The following is a 23,070-nucleotide window of genomic DNA, read 5'->3' as shown; positions in this document are numbered from 1 at the left end:
GTATTATGATTTTGATCAATCTAAAAACTTTTCATTCTAATTAAGCATTTTATTTTGGACTCAATGTTCAGGTATCGATTACGGAAGCATCAGACCGACATGCTATATTTCGTACGGACTGACAAACCATAAACTATGGATTCCTCAGAGAACAATAGTTTAAGTGGAACGAACCACTCGACTTGTGACTCAGTCATCCAGGCACATGTTGATTTTCGACAAGGTATTGATGAACTGAGCGAGGTTTTAAAAAAGCCCTCACAGACATTAACAAGGAAAGTGTATCTGGATGGAAATTTTTAAAACTAATGTCCAGGGGCGGATCCTGGCATTTTTGCAGGGGGGGGGGGGGGTCATGTTCCTGAGACAATGTATCCCCCCCCCCCTTCCTGCATAGTCTCTATACATACACATTGAGCTTTTTAAACAGAGAAATTCAACACCTCGTTTGACGTCAATTTTTATTATGAATTAATACAATGACATTGTGATTCAATTTCATGGATGCAAAGCATTAATTGTGATATCACATAATGTCTATATCATTATCTCGTGCTTTGAGTGCCCATCCCAAATCTGACGATAAAGGATAAAGCACACGGCCGAGAAACCTTTCTCATAAAAAGTGTTGATTTACAAAAAAAATTGTAGCTGAATTGTCTATCTCACAAATGATATATCTTATTTTATTGTTAAGTGTGCAGTGCTAGGGTGTGTGCACCAGGCAGCGGCTCTGGCTACTCTGTAGGCCTACTCATCGAATTTTGTGTATAGTCGACGGGTGACCCTTTTGTCCCATCCAATCAACTAAGCAAACTTGCCTTATCGGCCCAACACCAGACAGGTGGGGCACGGTAAAGTCTAAAAATTAGAGCCAACTGCAGATTTCGTCAAGGTCACGAGATGTAAACAGGGCTAGGTTAGGTGATTATTCACGAGATTGTGGGTTAACCAGGGTTAGGGCTAGATTTAGGGTTAGGGTTAACGCTAGCCCGGTTTAAATCTCGTGATCTTTGACAAATCTACAGTTGGCTTTAATTTTTAGACCTAATCGAATGGTTAATGCGTGCGCATTGGATCACAAGGCCTGTCATTGAATCGTGTTGCTTGGTCTCGATTCCCTAGTTGTATGTGACAGGGAGTAGGGTGGTCAGCCCAAACTCGCTGATTATTAAAAGAGCTCACATGCTGGTAAAATTGGTTTGGAGACAGGGGTATTGCTAGTCACAACCTTCACGTTTGTAATGAAATCTCTCTTTTCCCCGGTTGCACGTGACAAGGAGTAGGGTCGCCTGTGAAACCTCGTGGGTTTTTCTTCGCGTCCCCCGGTCTCCTCCCACTGCTAAGGCCCCCTACGCTCAAGCGAATTATTCAGATAAAATTTAACCTTTTGTGAGTCCCGAAATGACCTAGTTTGTGTCAAGTGGACGTTACCCCCTCCCCTCTTCCCCTCAATACCCGTATTGGCCGAGAACGTATGGACTGGACGACCCCCCCCCCCCCTAATCGCACACTTTATGACGTAGGCCAATCTTCATTATCCCGGTTGGCACAGAAAAAGTAAGACATTAAACCCCATTTTATTTCATTTTATTTTCTATATTCCAGAAAATTAGAGATACACCTATATAAAATATCACAGCTCTTCTCCGTCTCCTAATGGTATGTCGGGAAAAAGAATCCAGATTGAAAAATGGGATGTGGCTAAAGATGGTGATATAAACGAAGAAAATATGAAACGAAAATTAAAATTACAAGGATACAATTATATCGTGTATGAATTTTCTTTGGGAACTGATTTTCCCGATCACACCCATCCCATGTCTAAAAAGGATTCCATCGTTAGTGGAGAGTTCGAATTCAGCATGTATGGTGACACTGTGATATTAAAACCAGGGGATATGGTGGAGGTCCCGTCCAACACTGTTCACAATGCTAGAGTTGTTGGCTCTAAATCCGTCAAGTTTTTTGATGCTACAAAGTAAAAATAAACAAATGAACACGATAAGAATTTCCTTTTTGTATATTTTCATAATATATAAAATATAGCCGATCCTTAAAGTCCCCGATCCACATTTGAAATAAAATGGCAGACATCTGATGAAATGAAATGGAGTTTAACATCTTAGTTTTCTGCTCTGACTAGGCTAATGAAGACGGCCATACGCCATACAGTGTATTATGAGGAAAATTTTGCCCGGACAGCGCCGCAATACGACCTACTATCAAATGCCAAGGAATCTTTTATGTGCACACGGGACCTCGGTTTTTCGTCCCATCCGAACGACTAGACAGCTAACCACGCAGGAAAAACTTTATGAACTTTCTCGGCCAACACCATTTATTAAGATAAGCAAACACCATGCAGTGCGTTATGGGGGACACTTTGCCGCGTCTTTACATATGCGTCGAAATACAAGGTTTACTTTACATGCACGCCAATGTATACACGGAACAGAAAAGTAGGACGTTAAACCCCCATTTCATTTCATGTCTGCTGTTTTCTCGTGGTGTAGTTTTCTGAACCGCTGATCAGCTAAAACATTTTGTTTTTATCTCTTATTTCTCTTTATCCAAATACCACAAACATGGACGGACTAAACTATTTTCAAGCTAGAATTGACCGCCCCAAACTGCCTGTAAGACACTCCCAAGTCTCATCTGCAACAGCACAGCTCAAGTTCTGACTGGCTAATAATCTGGCAAGAGAGAGAGAGAGAAATGGGGTTTAACGTCCACTCGACACAAACTAGGTCATTTCGGGAGTAACATATGTTTAATTTTATTTCAATAATTCGCTTGCGCGTAGGGGTCTTTAGCAGTGGGAGGAAACAGGAGGACCCAGAGAAAATCCACGAGGTTAGCAGGCGACCCTACTCCTTATCACGTACAACCGGGGATTCAAAACCACACAGGTTGACTCAATGACAGGCCTTATGATACAGCGCGCACGTGCTAACCATTCGGCCATTCAACCCCCCATAATCTGGCAAACAAAAGGTAAAATAAAGACAAGATAAATTCATCTCTATAAAACAACAAAATCTTTAATATCGATCATAATAAATCCATTAATATAACATTTGTGCAATTGTTAATATATTATTTGTGCAATTGTTAATATAAACTTGTTAATACAACAAGGAGTATGTCCAGTTGTCTGAAATGCGAGTACAAAAGCAAGGGAAATCAAACCCCATTTCGTTAGTAAGACGTTAATGAAATGGAATGGAGTTTAATGATGGTGACAGCCATGCGCCATGCAGTGTGCTATGAGGGAAATTTTATCCAAATGGCGACATTTCTATCTATTCTTCTTTACGAAGACGGAGAGCTCGATTTGCGTTCCATTCGACGCAAATCTTAGAAACTTGTCCTTGTCCTGCGTCCTGCACCACTGACAAGAAATACAGGCTGGAAAATCCCATGGAACGTTCTCGGCCAGCCGAGGGATCAAACCAGAGACCCCTGGGTTAAATCTAGCACAAACAGACGATTTTCTTAGGCAATTTGGAAGCGATTTGCTATGCGTCTATCTTTCTCGAAGAAATCGGCATTAGGCAAATAAGGCACGTGCCAGCCAGAAATCCAGGCCAACAAAAAATATAAACTAAAAAAAAGTTGTAATCTAGTTACTTTAATCCTATAGTAATTATAGCACTGCCATAAAAAAATTGATTCTGAATTTTTTTGTAATAAATTTTCTGTTAAATTTAATTTTCTCAAAGAGCTAATTTCTATCAATTTTAACCCGGTTTACACTTAGCCACGATAAGCGTGCCGTTTTGGGCACGGTACCAGGCCGCAATAAATTTCAAGAAATTGACCCGTTTACATTACTCTAAAATAACAGGTCTCGGAACCGCGCCAAGCACGCCAAATGTGAAACTCTTCACATAAAAATTAATTTCAGTCCCTATGCAAATTACCCAGATGAAAACAATTATGAGGGTTGATTTAGTTTGAGCAGCCATTTTGACAGAACTGATGACAAAACTGTCAAAATTTGCGCGGGGAAATAGTCAAGGTTTGTTTTGCACATGCACAGTAATCCGTACTTAAAGGAGCTAAATTGCTAACATTTGGGACCTAGAAATTGACAAAAGTGGGTCGCAACGCATATAATACTGTAATATGAATGTATATAAACTGATTTACATTCAATGGTTTCCATTTTTACTCCAATTTCAAATCAGTTATGTTCGGCGAAATACGCCAGCAGTCTCAATCGAGTGCAAATTTCTAGCGTCTGGTTATTCCAGTCTACATACGCCGTTCGATTTGGTGCAATGTGTCTAGCCTCGTCCCCCGAGTCTCTTTTTACAACTTGGGCTGGAGCGCATTATGATACACGATTCGTGTACCAATGGTAAAATGTTTATTTTGTCTTAAATATTGGATATCAAAAGCCTATCTTATTCCGGTAAGATCACAACATCAATGTTGATTTAATTTGACAAATAAATCGTGTTTTCAATGTTGAAGATTGTGGATGATATTGAGTTAGAGACTTAGCTACTTTAAACCATGCTCACACCGGATGGCGTTTACACTACGTGCCTGGTACAGTGCCCAGATCACCTCATTTCAGTGGGCCAGATTGGCACCGTACTCAGTACGGCACGCTTATGTTTAACCCGTTTACACTACAAAAAAATTAACCGTGCCATTCCTGGTACCATTCCTGGCACGCTTAAAATTTGTAATGTAAACAGGGTTCTAGTCAATACCACCAGGGAATCGAAACCACACCACTTGACTCAATGACAGACCTTATGATACAGCGCGCACCATTCACCCATACAACCCACCCATTAAAGGAGCAAAATCACTAACATTTGGCACCTAGAAATTGACAAAAGTGGGTCGCAACGCATATAATACTGTAATATGAATGTATATAAACTGATTTACATTCAATGGTTTCCGTTTTTACTCCAATTTCAAATCAGTTATGTTCGGCGAAATAAGCCAGCAGTCTCAAGCGAGTGCAAATTTCTAGCGTCTGGTTATTCCAGTCTACATACGCCGTTTGATTTGGTGCAATGTGTCTAGCCTCGTCATACGAGTCTCTCGATACAACTGGGGCTGAAGCGCATTATGGTACACGATTCGTGTACCAATGGTACAATGTTGATTTTGTCTTAAATATTTGATATCAAAAAGCCCATCTTTTTCCGGTAAGATCACAACATGAATGTTGATTTAATTTGACAAATAAATTGTGTTTTCAATGTTGAAGATTTTGGATGACATTGAGTTGGAGACTTAGCTACTTTAAGTTACGAGTTACATAACAAACATTATGGACATGAAAACATGGACATGAACACAATATAATCACCATATAAAAATACACAAATTATATCACAAAACAAATTGAAAGAAATATTTAACTCCCACAAATTATATCACAATAATATAACTTGAAAGAAATATTTAACCGTTATTTACACCATAAAATAGAAATATTAAAAGATGCATTATATAAGATTTAGATAAAGTACTGACCATTCTTGCTATATTTGTTCAAATATAGATAATGAAAAATGAATATATTGAAAATTTCATTCAAATAACTGAACCAATAATAGTAATACCACAGCATTACTGTTGATGATTTCATTCCAATACTGAAACGTTTTGTGGTTCTCAAACTTTGAACGATATATATATTTTTTTTTTTTTAAAAAAAACACGTTTTTTTTTTTATTGACACAAAACAGTCTGGTCCTCAGATAGCAAAATGTTGATGTTTGCTTTTATCAGTTTGGGTTTTATCATGAATGATGTCATCTTTATTAAATATAAATCTGTTCATCAGTAATCCGATTAAAATACAGATCTATATTTCGTTTCGTTTTTAATTACCTTCGATGATGGCCTCTACTACGGTTAGATCTATTTGATAAGGCCAACTTCAAGCCTAGTGAAAGGTCACATGATGTAAACAGGACACGCACTAATCCAAACCGTAACCCTGGACCTAGCCCCAATGCTTACCCTAACCTCGTCAACAATCACGTACCCTAACCGTATTTACATCTCAGCAACCTTGACGAAAATTGAGCTAGCCTTAACAAATAGATATATCCTCTCTACTACATGAAGATCTGACTGGTTGTAGTAGAAGGTCGTGTCAGGAGTCATACGATCAGCTTTTAAACCTATGAGGTCAGACATTTGATTAACCAATGTCAAAAACTCGTGGTAACAGACTGTTATATTGGCTAATCCCTCACTTCAACCAGAACTCTGGTTATATAACAACTCTTCCAGATCCTAGTGTAGTAAAGACAAGGAAAACGAAATTTTGAACTATGAAAAACGAAACAAAATAGGATCTGTGTTTTAATCAGATTGATCAGTAATCTATGATCCATGACCTCATTTTTATTATTAAATATTAATAAAATATCATCATCTATATGTCAGGAATCTATGACATCATCTATATATCAGGCATCGATGACATCATCTATATATCAGGAATCTATGACATCATATGTATATCAGGCATCTATGACATCATCTATATATCAGGAATCTATGACATCATATGTATATCAGGCATCTATGACATCATCTATATGTCAGGAATCTATGACATCATCTTTATTAAATATAAATAAAATATCTTCGTCTGTCCCAGAACTCTTCCGTGCTCTATCAAACTGTTCATATCTACTACAACATAACACTGAAATAAATATAAATAGTTTACTTATTAAAACCGCTCAATTGAGGGTGGGTGGGGATGGGTCAGGGGAGATCAACTCTTCCCATGCTTTATCAAACTGTTCATATATCTACTACAACACAGCCCAGGCGTTGAATACAGTGACGACTGCATGGCTTCACTCACTGATGACTGCATGACTCAACTCACTGATGGTTGCATGACTCAACTCACTGATCATTGCACGACTCAACTCACTGGTCATTGCACGACTCAACTCACTGATGAGTGCATGACTCAGCATTGTGAATATAATTATGACTGCATTAATTACTCAACTCACTGATGATTTCTTTAGAAGAATTAGAGCTTTTGTAAAATATATGTTTATTAAAGGGGCACTATGTAAGATTTAAATAAAGAGCTTGGCCGTTCTCGTTATAATATTTCAAAAATAGATAATACAAAATGAATATATTGAAAATTTCATTCAAATTACTTTATTTTGAGCGAAGTTATCAATAGTTGCAGACAAGATGTGTGCATTGATCGTAAACCACCGTACTGGTCATTCAAGTCTCAGCCTCGCTTCTCCATTTCTAAATTAAATCATTAAATGGTTGAACTGTTCTAATCTACATCCAATGGTATCGAGAGTTGATTATGATCTTGTCATGTTAATAAATGTCAAATTAATAATTTACAAGTAGATAACATTTAAGAACCAGAGAAAGACCTTCAATAAGAAGATTTAGATCTCACATAATGCCTGTTTAACAATATCAAAACTGCACTTACCCTCTTTAGATGAATTAGGGTTTTTATAAAATATATGTTTATTAACAGAATCAAAACCAACAAGCACAACAAAGTGACCTGAAATAAGAATATAATTACCACACAAGTTTTATAAATTCTTGTAGATGTTGTCAAATATAACTTTTGTGGTCTTGGACTTCTCCTGGCAAGCAAAACATCTGATGTTAATAACCAGACCAGGTCGTTGTTCTTGGTGAAGGTCTTATTTTTTTTTATCTGAGCGCGCACACATGGGTCTTTTCCGTGGGAGTAAAGTTTACTCAGTAAACCCATGAGGTTGAGAAAGCGCTCCTATTTCCAAGCTACATACACTCACACGAGGGAAATGAAATGAAATGAAATGGGTTTTAACGTCCTACTGTTCTGCTCCGAACTGGGCTTATGAAGACGGGCATATACCACACAGTGTGCTATGAGGGAAATTTTGCCTGAACAGCGGCACTATGGCCTAGTCTTATATCGAATTCCAACTGTCAAGGGATCTTTTACGTGCAGGCCAATGTGTTCATGGGACCTCGGATTTTTGTCCCATCCGAATAACTAGACAGCTGTCCTTGTCACTCACACGAGGGATTGAAACCACGACCACAAACCAGAGCTGACCGACCAGCGAGAGCTAGAAGCGCGACACTCTAGACCACTAGGCCATCCCAACCTCCCTTTTTGGAGCCCGATATGAGACCTGTGACCTTGACCCTCAAGACAGGATTGTACTAACCTTGATATCCTGTATGACATATATCTATAAAACATGATAAACAGGAAACCTGAAAAATAAATTATCTTGTTAAATGTTCAGTGTCTTCCACTAAGACAGGAGCGTTCGGTTGTCCAGTGGTATGGTGTTTTCAATAATTCACTTGTGGATTCAGATTTTTTAGAACAAGACCGGAAGAATACCCACGAGGTTGGACAGATGACCCTACTCCAGTGTTGCCATTTCAAAAATATTCTTGTCGAAAATAAAGGGACATAATTGTTATTGTTATTTAAGTAGACGGATTCAGACCACACTTAAAAACAAATGTGTCAACTATTTGTAAACTAAAGGTAAATGAAATGAAATGGGGTTTGACACCTTACTGTACTGCTCAAAGTTGACTAATGAACACTGGCATGCACATAACAGTGTACTATGACGAAAATTTTGTAAGGACAGCGGCACTACAGCCACCTCTTATATCAAATTCCAACTGCCAGTGTGTACGCAGGACCTCATGTTTTTGTCCTATCTGAATGACTATACATTGTTCCTTGCCAGGCCCTCCGTCTTGCACCACTGACATGGGGAAATCTCTCCTGAAAAATCCTGATAAACTTTCTTGGCCAACACCGGGATCGAATCCTGAACATCATGGTTAGTTAGCCAGCTCCACTGTGGCCCCACAAACCATTTATAAAATAGAGAGAGATAGAGTAAAGTATATTACCATATTACGACACCAGATACATTCTAGTTTAACCCAGTCTGTTAAACATATTGCCACAGTACCATCTTTTAAATAATCAGTTATTTCTTTTAAACTCAAACACCTTCAATAAAATCATTTATTGTTTTTAATGAAATGAGAGAGAGAGAGAGAGAGAGATAGGATTTAACGTCCACTCGACACAAACTAGGTCATTTCGGCACTAACATATGGTTTAATTTTATTTCAATAATTCGCTTGCACGCAGGGGTCTTTAGCAGTAGGAGGAAACCGGAGGACACGGAGAGAACCCACGAGGTTGCCTATTCCTTGTCACATACAATCGGGGATTCGAAACCACGCCAGTTGACTTACTGACAGGCCTTATGATACAGCGCGCACGTTCTAAACATTCGGCCATCCAACCCCCCTTTATGAAATGAAGAAATGGTCCCAGAAAATAGTGATAACACTTGATCAATCAACGCTAGTTTAGAAATAAAAATCTTCCAGAATGTTTTAATTATTAATGTAAAGCTTGTACATATTTACTTTAAACAGGACTAGTTTTCAACTGTCTAGGTATTCAACTATCTAGCTTAACAACTGTCTAGGTTTTCAAAGTCTAGCTTAACCACTATCTAGCTGAATTACTGTCTAGCTTAACAACTGTCTAGCTTAACAACTGTCTAGCTTAACAACTATCTAGGTCTAGTAATTAACTGTGTAGCTTAATTACTGTCTAGGTTTGAACTGTCTAGCTTCACAACTGTCTAGGTTTTAACTGTCTTGCTTCACAACTGTCTAGGTTTTCAATGTCTAGCTTAATTACTGTCTAGGTTTTAACTGTCTAGCTTAAAAACTGTCTAGGTTTTCAAATTCTAGCTTAATTACTGTCTAGCTTAATTACTGTCTAGCTGAATTACTGTCTAGATTTGAACTGTCTAGCTTAACAACTGTCTAAGTTTTCAAAGTCTAGCTGAACAACTGTCTAGCTTATTACTGCCTAGGTTTCAAATGTTCAGGGAGATTGATAAGTCAGTCACATAAATCTGTTAGGTCACGGTTTGTGCCACTCCCAAAAAAAGCTATTATTCCTATAGGCCTATGCAAGTAATTGCAGTAACATCTAGCTTCGTGGGTCTCATCTAAAAGAGAGTACTACCTCATAATACCTACTGTGGGTAGAGAGTACCATCTCATACTACTCATAATACCTACTGTGGGTAGAGAGTACCATCTCATACTACTCATAATACCTACTGTGGATTATATTTTACCTTTTTTCAACATTCACTCCATATTCGGCAGCTTTAGTAAACAAATTATTGACTTTCCCCTCATCCCGACAAAAAAATCTTGAATAAAACGACTGAAAATAGACAACAAAATTTGCAAAAACATTAACCCCATCTCCCTGCAAACACTCAACACATCACAGTTCTTTTAGCATTTTCTACTGATTGTGAACATACTGTTAATCTTTGTAGTAATATTGGACTTCCTTGTTGTGTTTCCTTTGTGATCGTAAATAAAACTTTATTGTTAAACTATTTGGCTTTGGGGGGTCACGGTGGCTAAGTGGGTAAGACGCTGACTCACTAGCCTACTCTGAACTGGGCTAATGAAGATGGGCATACACCATACAGAGTGCTATGAGGGAAATTTTGCCCAGATAGCGGCACTACGTCCTACTCTTATATCGAATTCCAATTGTCAAGGTATCTTTTATGTGCACGCCAATGTGTACACAGGACCTCGATTTTTCATCCCATCTTAATGACTAGACAGCTGTCCTTATCAGGCCCTCTGTCCTGCATCACTGACAAGGGGGAACCACACCGGAAAATCTGGATGAACTTCCTTGGCCAATGCAGGGATCGAACACCCAACCTCCAGGCTAGTGAGCCAGCGTCTTACCCACTTAGGCACTGTGATCCCCCAGAGAGGAAAAAAGAATCCTCTAAAAAGCTGTAGAAAAGTAATCCCCCAAGCAACACACCAACAAGAATGCTACGGAATATAAGAGATTTATTCCAGTTGGTATGTTGCTGGGGGATTACTATTCACAAAGCATCAAGGAATTTCATCAATGTATGCTGCTCGCTATTCAATAAGCCCCCTGCCATTTTGTTATCCACAAATATTTAATGATAGGCCTGTCTTAAATCTAGCAGTGGTATTTTTATTTGTTTTCTTAATCAAATATTAAATAATCCTGGATTAAAAAGTGAGAAATTTGATATGATAGCAACAAATGCCAAAGGTGCATCCTTACTTTAATGCTAGTGGAGGTCATATTTCATGTTACCTGATAATGTTATGTATAAATCTTAGAATTTACATCATTCAAAGTCTAGCTTAACCACTGTCTAGCTGAATTACTGTCTAGGTTTTCAACTGTCTAGGTTTTCAACTGTCTAGCTTAACAACTGTCTAGCTTAACAACTGTCTAGCTTAACAACTATCTAGGTTTTAACTGTCTAGCTTAAATGTCTAGTAATTAACTGTTTAGCTTAATTACATCATTCAAAGTTTAAAAAAATAAAATATGTGTTTTGTTTACCTTTGAAGCATAACCTTCATTTACCCCCAGCGTTATTGTAAACAGCTGATGAGCTATGTTATATCTTTTCATCAGATATGCTAGATGAATAGTCCAAACACTGAAATAAAAAAACCACAAATTTATTATATAAGAGCATCTGTACTGCTGCAATATACACCCACATTCCTGAGGGGTCAAGGCATGCACCAAAATAAATAATTGCTGTCTTTACAGTATAAGGAATAAATATGCAAAGTTACAATAGGATCAATTCAGAATTGCAGCCTGTAGACAATAAAAACAAAAATTAGGCGTGGCTCGGCCCCGGGGGTCGGAACATGAGCCAAAATCAATAGTTGCCAACCTTAGGCTATAAAGAATACAACTGCATAGTTCCAAGACGATCCATTAAAAATTGTGGCATGTAGGCAACACAGACACACAAAGAAAAAATGGGTGTGGTTATGCCCCTGGGGGTCGGACATTCACCAAAAACAATAGGAATCATCCTTTGAGTATAAAGATTAGGTATGCAAAGTTTCAAGAGGATCTGTCAAGAATTGGTGCCTGTAGGCGACACACAGACAGACACAAAAATTGGGTGTGTCCTAGAGGGTCGGGCATTCACCAAAATATAATAGAGGTCATCCTTAGGGTATAAGGAATAAGTATTAAAAGTTTTCTAGACGAACATTTAGAACTGGGGCCTGTAGCCGAAACACAGAGAGAAAATGGGCGTGGCTCAGCCCCTAGGGGTTGGGCATGCACCACAAACAATAGGAATGATCCTTAGGGTATAAGGAATAAGTATGCAAAGTTTCAAGATGATCTGTTAAGAAATGCGTCCTGTAGACAACAAACAAACAAATACAAAAAATGGGTGTGGCTCTGCACCTGGGGGGCGGGCATGCACCAAAAACAATAGGAATCATCCTTAGGATATAAGGAAAAAGTATGCAAAGTTTCAAGACAATCAGTTAAGAATTGCGGCCTGTAGGTGACCCATAGACACACACACATACAGAGAGACAGGGGCGATGGCAATATGTGGGGGGGGGGTGGATGGCTGAATGGTTAGCGTGCGCGTGCTGTATCATACAGTCTGTCATTGAGTCGACTGGCATGGTTTCGAATCCCCGGTTGTACGTGGCAAGGAGGAGGGTCGCCTGTCCAACCTCGTGGGTTTTCTCCGGGTCCTCCGGTTTCCTCCCACTGCTAAAGACCCCTACGCGCAAGCGAATTATGTAAATAAAATTAAACCATATGTTAGTCCCGAAATGATCTAGTTTGTGTCGAGTGGACGTTAAACCCTCTCTCTCTCTCTCTCTCTCTCTCTCTCTCTCTCTCTCGCAATATGTGGACATATAATAAATAGAATGCTAATTTAACAATAAAAAAGACCTAATAACCGTATCTCACAGGACAATTTTAATGCCTGACAAACTTAAACATACATTATGCAAGAGCTAAATCTGTTTACTGCAAGTCTTTCTTTAGGCCTAAAATGTTTTCTAAATTATCAATTAGACATTAATTAACCTATCCAGACCATAATCAACTTTAGATGGCATTGCTAGCCTGCGATCTTTAGTGGATTATGATCCAATTTACTGCATAACTTTCCTTCATGATAAAACGATTAAATGGATAATCGAGACTATGCTGTTTATCGTACTGACATTAGTAATGATGATCAAGGCTTGGTGGAAATTTCAACCGCTTGGTTCTCGGTTCATAGTGGATCAATTTGAATGAAATTTTCAGCAAATTGCCTTTACATTATCTAGTTTTTTACTATTATAGTGAAAACTGCCAACTTGCTATCGAATCTCCCATAATTTATCTTTAAGCTTTTTGTGATGTAAAATGATTTTTTTGTGCAATGTACTATATAAAATACCAAGGGTTTAATATATGACTAAAGAAGATGTAATAATATTAGAGTAAAGTTTAACATACCTTTCTTCGCACTGTAAATAATCTAAATCTGTTGTATATAACTTATCACACGGCTTCCCTAAATATCTGTCAAATAAAAATATACTGTCATATTACTCTTACAAACTAGGTCATTGGTCATTTCGGGACTAACATATGCTTTAATTTTATTTCAATAATCCGATTGTCTGTAGCAGTGGTGATAAGGAGTAGGGTCGCCTATCCAACCTCATGGGTTTTCTCTGGGTCTTCCAGTTTCCTCCCACATAAACAAATAGAAACCACTGACCAGTGGTGACCATACATGGTACAGACAAATTAGACAAAACTTTAAATTGAGAGTGCTACGACCCGCCCTTTGATCTATTGCAACTTTAACAACCTCAGGTTTTTCATTCAATTACAAACCACTAGTCGATTTACCTTGCCAGGTCCTTCGTCCTGTGTCAATGACAAGTAGAAACCTAGCTTTACCATGCCAGGTCCTCAATCCCGCATCACTGACGAGTGGAAACCTACCTTTACCTTGCCACGTCCTCCATCCTGCATCACTGACGAGTGAAAACCTAGCTGGAAAATCCTGAAAAGGTTTCTTGGGCAACACAAGTAAAGAATACAAAATGAAATGGGGTTTAACATCCTACTGTTCTGCTCTGACAGCTAATAAAGAAGGGCATACCCCATACAGTGTGTTAAGACAGAAATTATGCCTGGGCGGCAGCGCTGTGGTCTACTCTTATATCGAATTCCAACTGCCAAGAGTGCTTTTACGTGTATACCAACGTGTACCTGGGGGTCTCGTTAATTTTTGTCCCATTCTAACGACTATACGTTGTCCCACACAGAAAATCAGCAAACACCAGAATGAAACATGCAATGAATGCATGTGAGAGCATAACAATTTCATGTTTTAATGAGATTGTCTTACTTTAAAATCATGTGAGCACAAGCTAGACCACAATCCCAGCTATAAAACTGTGTAACATGAGGTATATCTACAGATTTATTTACAACACCATCATCTGAAATATATAACAAAAATAAATTATTCATACACTTTATACTTTGGTGAAAATCTCAACTGATGAGAGAGAGAGAGAGAGAGAGAGAGAGAGAGAGAGAGAGAGAGAGAGTTTAATGTCCACTGACATAAACTAGGTCATTTCGAGACTAACACTGTAGTAACACATGGTTCAATTTTATTTCAATAATTTGCTTTAGGGACTTTATCAGTGGCAGGAAACCGGAGGATCCGGAGAAATCTCACAAGGATGGACAGGTGACCCTACTCCTTGTCATGTACAACCCGGAAAGTTGTACGAGATGGATGGGGTTTAACGTCCAGTCCACTCGCCACAAGCAGCATAGTTCTGATTTCAGGGGAGCTGCAGTGGCTCAGTGACTAAGACATTGATTCACAAACCTGGACCGAGAAGGCCAACACCCTGTTGTGCACGAAAAAGAAGCCTTAACACTTGGGATTCAATTGCTGTCTGGGCAAAATCAGATAAACTTTCTCTTGTTAGAAGCTAAACTATGGTAAAATAAAAAGTTATTGACCGATTCAGCTGAAATTTGGTGTGAGGTTATGGCTAGATGCACCCCTAGATGAACACCCCCCCCCCCCCTGAAAATTTCAAGTCTCTACGATCACAGGAACTGGTAGAGGTATGTTACTGAAATAGTACCCAAAACTTCTCTGTGGTTGGAGCAGAAAAGTAGGACGTTAAACCCCATTTCATTCTGATGTCTGACTGCCATATAGTCTACACTGCAAGCTAAAATAAAATAAAAATATGGTACTGCGCCTAACCCAGGATTGACACTATAATCTGTTTTTATTGTTCGAAATTTTTACAACAGTACTGTCATATTAACCGTCTACGTCACGTGGTGTGCTTCTACTTCTGTTTAGTTGGGTTTTCCAATTCAACAATCTGGAGACGACGACGATTTTCACTTATAACTTACCTTCTAATTCACTTGCCATTTCTAAATTTCTAAACACAAATACTTATTTGGTGAAAAAAATACATTTCGGTTAACCAAATTACATCAGCACATTATATAACAGAATTGTTTTTGTATGGTAAAATAGGAAAACAAATAAAATTGTCATTTCTTGTTTACACCGGAAGTCACGAAATCAAATTGTAGTTATCTCCCTCTGTTGTCACGATCATACAAGACTTTAAACCTTACAAGCAGTGGTATACACACTTTCCATTGGTTGGGATTTTTTGATCCTTAATCCTTCAATCCTTGTACAAAATTTATCTCTTTAACCAATGAAAATAATTCATTCCTAAAATATTTTGGCGAATAAGGTCCAAGATTTACCATTATAATACTTTACATACCGGTACATACAAAGTCAAAAGACAATCTATAGCACTTTTGTCTGCAATTATAGGCCTATGTATATATCACTTCGAGGGATCCGAAGAATAAGTGTAAGAGTGAAATGGGGTTTAACGTCCACTCGACACAAACTAGGTCATTTCGGGACTAACACATGGTTTAATTTTATTTCAATAATTCGCTTGGGAATAAAACCCACGAGGATGGACAGGCGACCCTACTCCTTGTCACGTACAACCGGGGATTCGAAACCACGCCAGTTGACTCAATGACAGACCGTATATATTAGGCCTATACAGCGCAGCACGCACATGCAAACCATTCGGCCATCCAACCTCCCTTCGGTAGAAGAAAGCGGGCGTTATTAAAGCTATTTCACGACAAACACTATTTCACTGCGAATCAGTTTGCCCTGACGCGCGTTTTGAAAATTGTGCAATATAAGTTTTTAGCTGATCATATAGAACCATTTCACTTTTGTCTGCAATTATGGCAAAAGCGAACGTTAAATAAAGCTTTTTTCAAACACTATTTCACTGGGAATCAGTTTGCCTTGATATGTGTGTTTGTGTCCAAATATTAACTTTCTATTTAATTACATATTTCTAAATCACCATGAAATGTGGTAAGCGACACCTAAATATTAAATCCGGCGTGCTGCCCCCCCCCCCCCTGTCATTGGGTCAGAATAGAGGGCCTGGCAAGGGGCAACATAATTATAGTAGTTCGGATGGGACGAAAAAATTGGTGTGCACGTAAAGAACCTTGGTAGTTTGAATTTGATATAAGAGTAGGCCACGACGCCGCTGTACTGGCAAAATCTCCCTCATAGCACACTGTATGGTTTATCGCCCATCTTCATCAGCACACTGTATGGTGTATACCAATCTGTTTCACAGAGAGTTACGAGTCTTCTAATATCTCTGTAAAAGATGACTGCCTTTAACACGTGCCGTCACAGTACGCGGCGTCAATCATTGGCTGAATGGCGCGTGCATTGTTTACATAAGACGTTACTGCTTCGGGCAGAATGCTGCTTTTTAGTCATTGTAATACTCATTTACACTAAATAGAAAATAATTTTTACCTACAAATACGTCAAACGTCTTTATTTATTTTTCTAATACATCAAAAAAATGTTTTAGAATTTAATTTGTCGGTGGAAAAAAGTTAATATTTAAGAATCATTCAGTCGCATTGATGTCATCCTTATCAGTGATTGTAGCGGCCTAGCGAATATTCACTACGGATCAGTGTGGGTGTATACTTGTCTTCATTAACCCAGTCGGCACAGAACAGTCGGACGTTAAACTCAATTTCATTTCAATTACCATGATAATAAACCTATTCATAATACTAAAATCTCCACCCTTCTCATTAAACTCTAGGGTAAGTGGGCTTTATTTTTATTAAACAAAACAAAAACACGATAATGACAAATGACCTTTAATGTTTGATATGGGGATAATTTGTTTCAGCCATGAAATTAAAATACTGTCAGTATCTAAAAATCTCCTATCAACAACTTATTTACTTGGGGATTAACTAGATGGTTAACGATCGACTGAGCCATAAAGATACACTTTGTGCCATTATGCTATATGGATAAGGGGAAGGTCACACGTCAGAAAGATGCTGAACAAACCCATGGAATGGGACAGAGAGAGAGAGAGAAATGTGGTTTAACGTCCACTCGACACAAACTAGGTCATTTCGGGACTAACATATGGTTTTAATTTTTTATTTCAATAATTTGCTTGCACATAGGGGTCTTTAGCAGTGGGAGGAAATCGGAGGATCCGGAGAAAACCCACGAGGTTGGGAAGGCGACCCTACTCCTCGTCACGTACAACCGGGGATTCGAAACCACGCCAGTTGACTCAATGACAGGTCTTATGATACAGCATGCACGTGCTAACCATTCGCACATCCAAACTCCCTCGCCATGGAATGGATGACACATATTGGTTCTGTACCGTCCTGGTGTAGACATTCTATTGAGATCGAGATCTATCAATTTTGAGCGGTTTTTTTTTTAAAATTGAAATTTCGTATGATAACTCAGACCCACCCGTGTTCAGATTGGTGAGCATAACGAACCCAGTAACATAATCCAACACACAATAACTGTACACAGTTGTTCGGATGGGACGAAAAACCGAGGTCCCGTGTACACATCAAGGTCACGCAAAAGAACCCCGAACAATTGGAATTCGATATAAGAGTAGGCCCATGGCACCACTGTACGGGCAAAATTTCCCCCATAACACACTGTATGGCGTATACCCGTCTTCAGTTAGCCCAGTTGGTGCAGAAGGACGTTAAACCTCATTTCATTTCATTCTAAAGTTCAATATTTGGAACCACAGATTAATCAGAAAAGTTTACGCCCATCCCCTCTTCGCCTCCAAGTTTAGATTTTGCTACGCACAGGGCTCTGGTCAGAGAGAGAGAAATGGGGTTTAACGTCCACTCGACACAAACTAGGTCATTTCTGGACTAACATATGGTTTAATTTTATTTCAATAATTCGCTTGCCCCTAGGGGTCTTTAGCAGTGAGAGGAAACCGGAGGACCCGGAGAAAACCCACGAGGTTGACAGGCGACCCTACTCCTTGCCACGTACAACCGGGGATTCGAAACCACGCCAGTTGACTCAATGACAGGCTTTGTGATACAGCACGCACGTGCTAACCATTCACTCCCCCCCCCCGGGCTCTGGTATCACTAGACCTCTACACGTCATGCCGTGTCAAATCAATGAAGCGGAGTTGGATGGCCGAATGGTTAAACGCGTGCGCGTGAAATCACAAGGCCTGTCATTGAGTCAAGTGGTGTGGTTCCGATCCCTCGCTTGTACTTGGTAAGGAGTATGGTCGCCTGTCCAACTTCTTGGGGTTTTTCCGGGCCCTTCTGTTTCCTCCCATTGCCACAAAAGATCCCTACGCGCAAGTGATATTAAATAAAATTGCACGATGTTAGTCCCGAAATCACCTAGTTTGTGTTGAGTGGACGTTAAACCCTATCTCTCTCTCTCTCTCTCCAACCAATGGCTATCTATGTATATAGGTAGTCAGGATTACAAAGGTCAAGGACGAAGATCGTTCTAACTAGTGTGTATAAAGTGCGTCAATAAGTTGCAACAGGAAATTAATCGGGTAACTAATCAGAAAAATCATAAAATGATGAGACAAACACTCTATTATGCGAAGATAATTATAAATGGCTTTTTTTAACGAGTGGTTCGTGATGGAACTTGACAATAGACACAGGCAGAATAATTGCTTTACAAATTGCAGTTAGATTAATATCAGAGCTTTGCGTCAATCTATACTGATAGATTTTTTATAAAAACTAAAAGCGTTATAAAAGTTAACGGAATCAGACCATATCACGTCAAACAAGCATACATCTGAAACAACATTTAGATCGTCATCATCCCGGCTTCATTAGCCCCAATGGGACGTTATAGAGTGTAGAAATGCTATAGTCTAACTAACAGACTGTTAACTGCGTACTCAGGATCTAAAATGATTGATATTAATAGTGAACATCCAGTCTATAGTTAAGCATCCAGTGAAAACACGGGATCATTCAGCCAGAATTAGTCGTCGTTGCTGGTGTCAATTTTAAGGTCGTTATTGTTAGTCCTGAAGAAGTCAAGTCCACAAACTGTGAAGACCTTTGGGTGTGTATTTTCCAAGTCCCGTAATCCCCGGAACGATTTAATAATTGTGTTTTAGAGCTAAGCAAAGTGTGCAAATAGTGATATCTGACCAACACAGCAAGAGTTAGCCAGAATCAGCCGTCGTTGTTGGTGTTAAATTTAAGGTCATTATTGTAAATCTTGAAGAAGCCTACAATTTGGCAGACCTTTGAGGTTTTTTTAATGTCCTGAAAACCCCGGAACTATTGAATAATTGTGAACCAGAGTTAAGCACACTGTACAAAGATTGATTTGTGATCAGCGGAGGAACATACAGTTAGCCAGAGTCCTGGAAACTCCCAAAAGATTGAATAATTAATGTGATCAGCGGAGAAACCAACAGTTAGCCAGATTTAGTCATCGTTGTTGTATGTCTATAATTTTTCGGACCCTTGAGGGTGAATTTTTAAGTCTCGAAAACACCGAAAACACCCAAAAAGATTTGAATAATTATTGTGGCCAACGGAGAAAGCAGGAGTTAGCCAGAAGTAGTCTTCGTTGTTTAAGGTTACTACTTTATGAGTTCTGACGAAGTCTTCTATCTGTGTCAGACCTTTGGCGGTGTACATTACTGAAGATTGAATAATTGTGACTATCGAATCTACAGCTGACAATCCTTTTGGATTTGCACCATTAACGGATCAACACAACACTGGATCAAAAAGATGCCCACCAAGATTCCAATTATCCTCTTTGTTATTTCCTTATCGGTGTCTGTTGTTACCCCTTCAGCTACCTATGATGATAATCGACGACTAGAGAAGGATCTGTTGTCCAACTACAGTCAGACCATACGTCCGATACTCAACCAATCCGCCATTATGGAGATTGACATTGCTTTTAATATCAATGGCATTATGGAAATTGATGATGTTGGACAAATTATGGTGACAAATGCCCACTTTAGCCTACAGTGGAAGGATGAACTTCTCACCTGGGAACCAGCAGATTATGGAGGACTTGAGTTCATGCATCCCAGCCCCCAAGTCCGATGGAAACCCAGGATAATGATCATCAACTCCATATATAAACGCGATGTTTTTTCTGATGAAAGTCACACGTACCTCGTACAGTCGGACGGCAACGTTACATGGGCACCGTCCGCCGTCTTCAGCGTCTTTTGCAACCTGGATATGACCAAGTTCCCTTTCGATGTCCAGAAATGCACCGTTTATATTCTTCCCGTCGAATACACGTACAAAGAACTCAGGCTAAAACTCAATCCGATTATACCATTGGGCGATGTTCAAGAACATGGCGAATGGGTCATCGTTCGGGCAGATGGTCAAGAGTTCGATGAACCTGCCCATCCAAGAGCCTTGTACAAAGTAAGTGTCACTTTGATCTTGGCTCGAAGACCAGCATTCATCCTGCTGAACGTGTACCTCCCAGTGCTAGTTTTGTCATTTTTGAATGTGGCTGTTTTTGCCGTACCTGTGGATTCGGGTGAGAAGCTGAGTTACGTACTGACAGTGCTGTTATCTTTAGCTGTGTTTATATCGATTGTTAGTGGAATGCTGCCTACGACGTCCACGAACATACCCTTGCTCACTATCTATCTCTCCACTCTTCTGTGTCTGAGTACCTGTTCCGTCCTGCTCACCGTGTTCATCATCAGAGTGCACCATCGACCACCAGAACGTGTCATTCCAAGAGCTCTCCTGCTGGTGACGAAGCTGATGAAACGAGCTACCGTGAAGCGAAGGGAAGCCGAGAAGCATCAGAAAGAAATCACATGGGAACTTGTAAGTGAGGCGTTGGATAAACTGTTTTTGTATTTATCCACTATATTTGTTCTAGCCACATCGGTTATCTTGATAGTTATTATTATGAACTGAGCTCAGTGTAGCAGACAAAGTTTGTCGTCTGTCGCCAACTGCTTCTAGAGAAGTTGCTGCAGCAGTGAAATAAGTCAGAAGTTGACAATGTTGTTACCAATATTTCTATTATTTGCGCAGTGGTATCGCTAGGGCGGGGCCAGACTACGGGGGTCTCTTACATTGAAATGAAAGAAGGCTATCTTTCTGTTTGTGTAATGGGTTGACTAGGATTGTCTTTCCTCCTTAAAAAAAACATATGGGAAACTTTCTGTGTTTTGTTTTTCCTTGTGGCATTTGTGACTTATGAATTATTACCACTTAGTTTAACTGTCAATAAATCATTCTGCACACAGAGATCTATCTGCTTCGTACTTTGAGAATAGATCTCTGTCCTAAATGGCCGCCATATCCAAAAATTAGTATATTGTTTTGTAATGCGGTTCTACTCTGTTTCACATCTGGCATACACACAAAGACTTAATAAACCCATTCAATTCCATTAAATGGAAGCAGAATAAATACTTCTCAAAAGTCTCGAGGTTTACTTTGTGTTTTCGACTAAAATCGTCGATTTAGGACTTAAAATGTCGGTCAACTAGCTTAGTGTCTGTTCTTAAACGGAGCTAACTGTAGACAGACAGCTTAAGTTTGGTATGTCAATAAATATACTGATATATTGTTATCAATGGCTGAATGTGTAAATATCAATATTCCAACATACCAATGGATGTATGCGTATGTGTATTTTATATTAGCCCCGTATAACGATATGATAACTACTAATAGATGTGGGGATCACGGTGGCTAAGGGGTTAAGACACTGGCTCGATAGTCTGGAGGTCGGGTATATTCTTTAAATGGCATATAGCATGAGTGAAAATATAAACGTTTTCTTGCTTAGAGATGAAATAAAATATGTTATTCACTCTAAAACGACAAATATCCTCTATATATATGGATAACAATTACTATGGTTTATTACTTTGCGATGTTTCAACAAGATTTCACCAGTCGTTATCAAGCATGTAACACCAGTCGTTATCAAGCATACTTGTGAAATCTTGTTGAAACGTAGCAGTGAAATAAACCGTCGTAATTGTTATCCATAAATAGTGTGTTATTTGATCTGGAGATCGGGTGTTCGATCCCTGCATTGACCGAGAAAGTTCATCCAGATTTTCCGGCATCCATAGGCGTACGGGGAAATTTTTGATTGGGGGGGGGGGGCGGTGGTGGTTGGTGCCCAAAAAATGTAGTTAGGTTCTTAGTATGTTACATAATAATAATAAATTCGCTGTTAAATTGGACACATTCAAGAAGACAAATATTTTTTTTATACAACTTTTACAAAGTACAATTGTGTGCCCAAATTTTCCCAGCATTTGGTGCCCAAAATGGGGGGGGGGGGCAGCCGCCCCCCAGCTCGTACGCCTATGTGGTTCCCCCTTGTCAGTGATGCCGGACGGAGGGCCTGACAAGGACAGCTGTCCAGTCGTTCAGATGGGGCGAAAAACCGAGGTCCCGTGTACACATTGGCGTGCACATAAAAGATCCCTTGTCAGATGGAATTCGATATACGAGTAGGCCGTGGTGCAAAATTTCCCTCATAACAGGGGCAGAACAGTAGGACGGTAAACCCCATTTCTTTTCATTTCATATATAGATGTAGGTTTAATAGCCCCATATACAGATCAATACACCGATTTACTATAAATATGGAGTTATTTCCCTTCCCTGCTACTTGGATGCGAGTATATTCCTCGTGGTTTTCGCGCTATATTAGATCACAA

The 23,070-nt window shown here is 39.3% G+C and overlaps 2 protein-coding genes across 2 annotated transcripts; one reads left to right on the top strand and one right to left on the bottom strand.

Moving 5' to 3' along the window:
- Positions 1 to 2,796: 2,796 nt before the first annotated feature.
- Positions 2,797 to 15,520, bottom strand: LOC126824104 (protein GUCD1). Its single transcript, XM_050553301.2, has 9 exons — positions 15,365 to 15,520; positions 14,322 to 14,415; positions 13,415 to 13,480; positions 11,474 to 11,573; positions 10,188 to 10,279; positions 8,929 to 9,031; positions 8,217 to 8,265; positions 7,478 to 7,555; positions 2,797 to 6,700 (listed from the first exon to the last, which is right to left on the bottom strand). The coding sequence occupies exons 1-9, from the start codon at positions 15,381 to 15,383 to the stop codon at positions 6,594 to 6,596; spliced, it is 708 nt and encodes a 235-aa protein (XP_050409258.1). The 5' UTR covers positions 15,384 to 15,520; the 3' UTR covers positions 2,797 to 6,593.
- A 3,525-nt stretch (positions 15,521 to 19,045) lies between these two features.
- LOC126824063 (neuronal acetylcholine receptor subunit alpha-3) lies at positions 19,046 to 22,034 on the top strand. Its single transcript, XM_050553235.2, has one exon. The coding sequence runs from the start codon at positions 20,126 to 20,128 to the stop codon at positions 21,296 to 21,298; it is 1,173 nt and encodes a 390-aa protein (XP_050409192.1). The 5' UTR covers positions 19,046 to 20,125; the 3' UTR covers positions 21,299 to 22,034.
- The last annotated feature ends 1,036 nt before the right edge of the window (positions 22,035 to 23,070 follow it).

Source organism: Patella vulgata, chromosome 6, assembly GCF_932274485.2.
Source record: "Patella vulgata chromosome 6, xgPatVulg1.2, whole genome shotgun sequence".
In the NCBI taxonomy this organism is placed as follows: domain Eukaryota; kingdom Metazoa; phylum Mollusca; class Gastropoda; family Patellidae; genus Patella; species Patella vulgata.
This window is presented reverse-complemented; position numbering and strand designations above follow the sequence as displayed.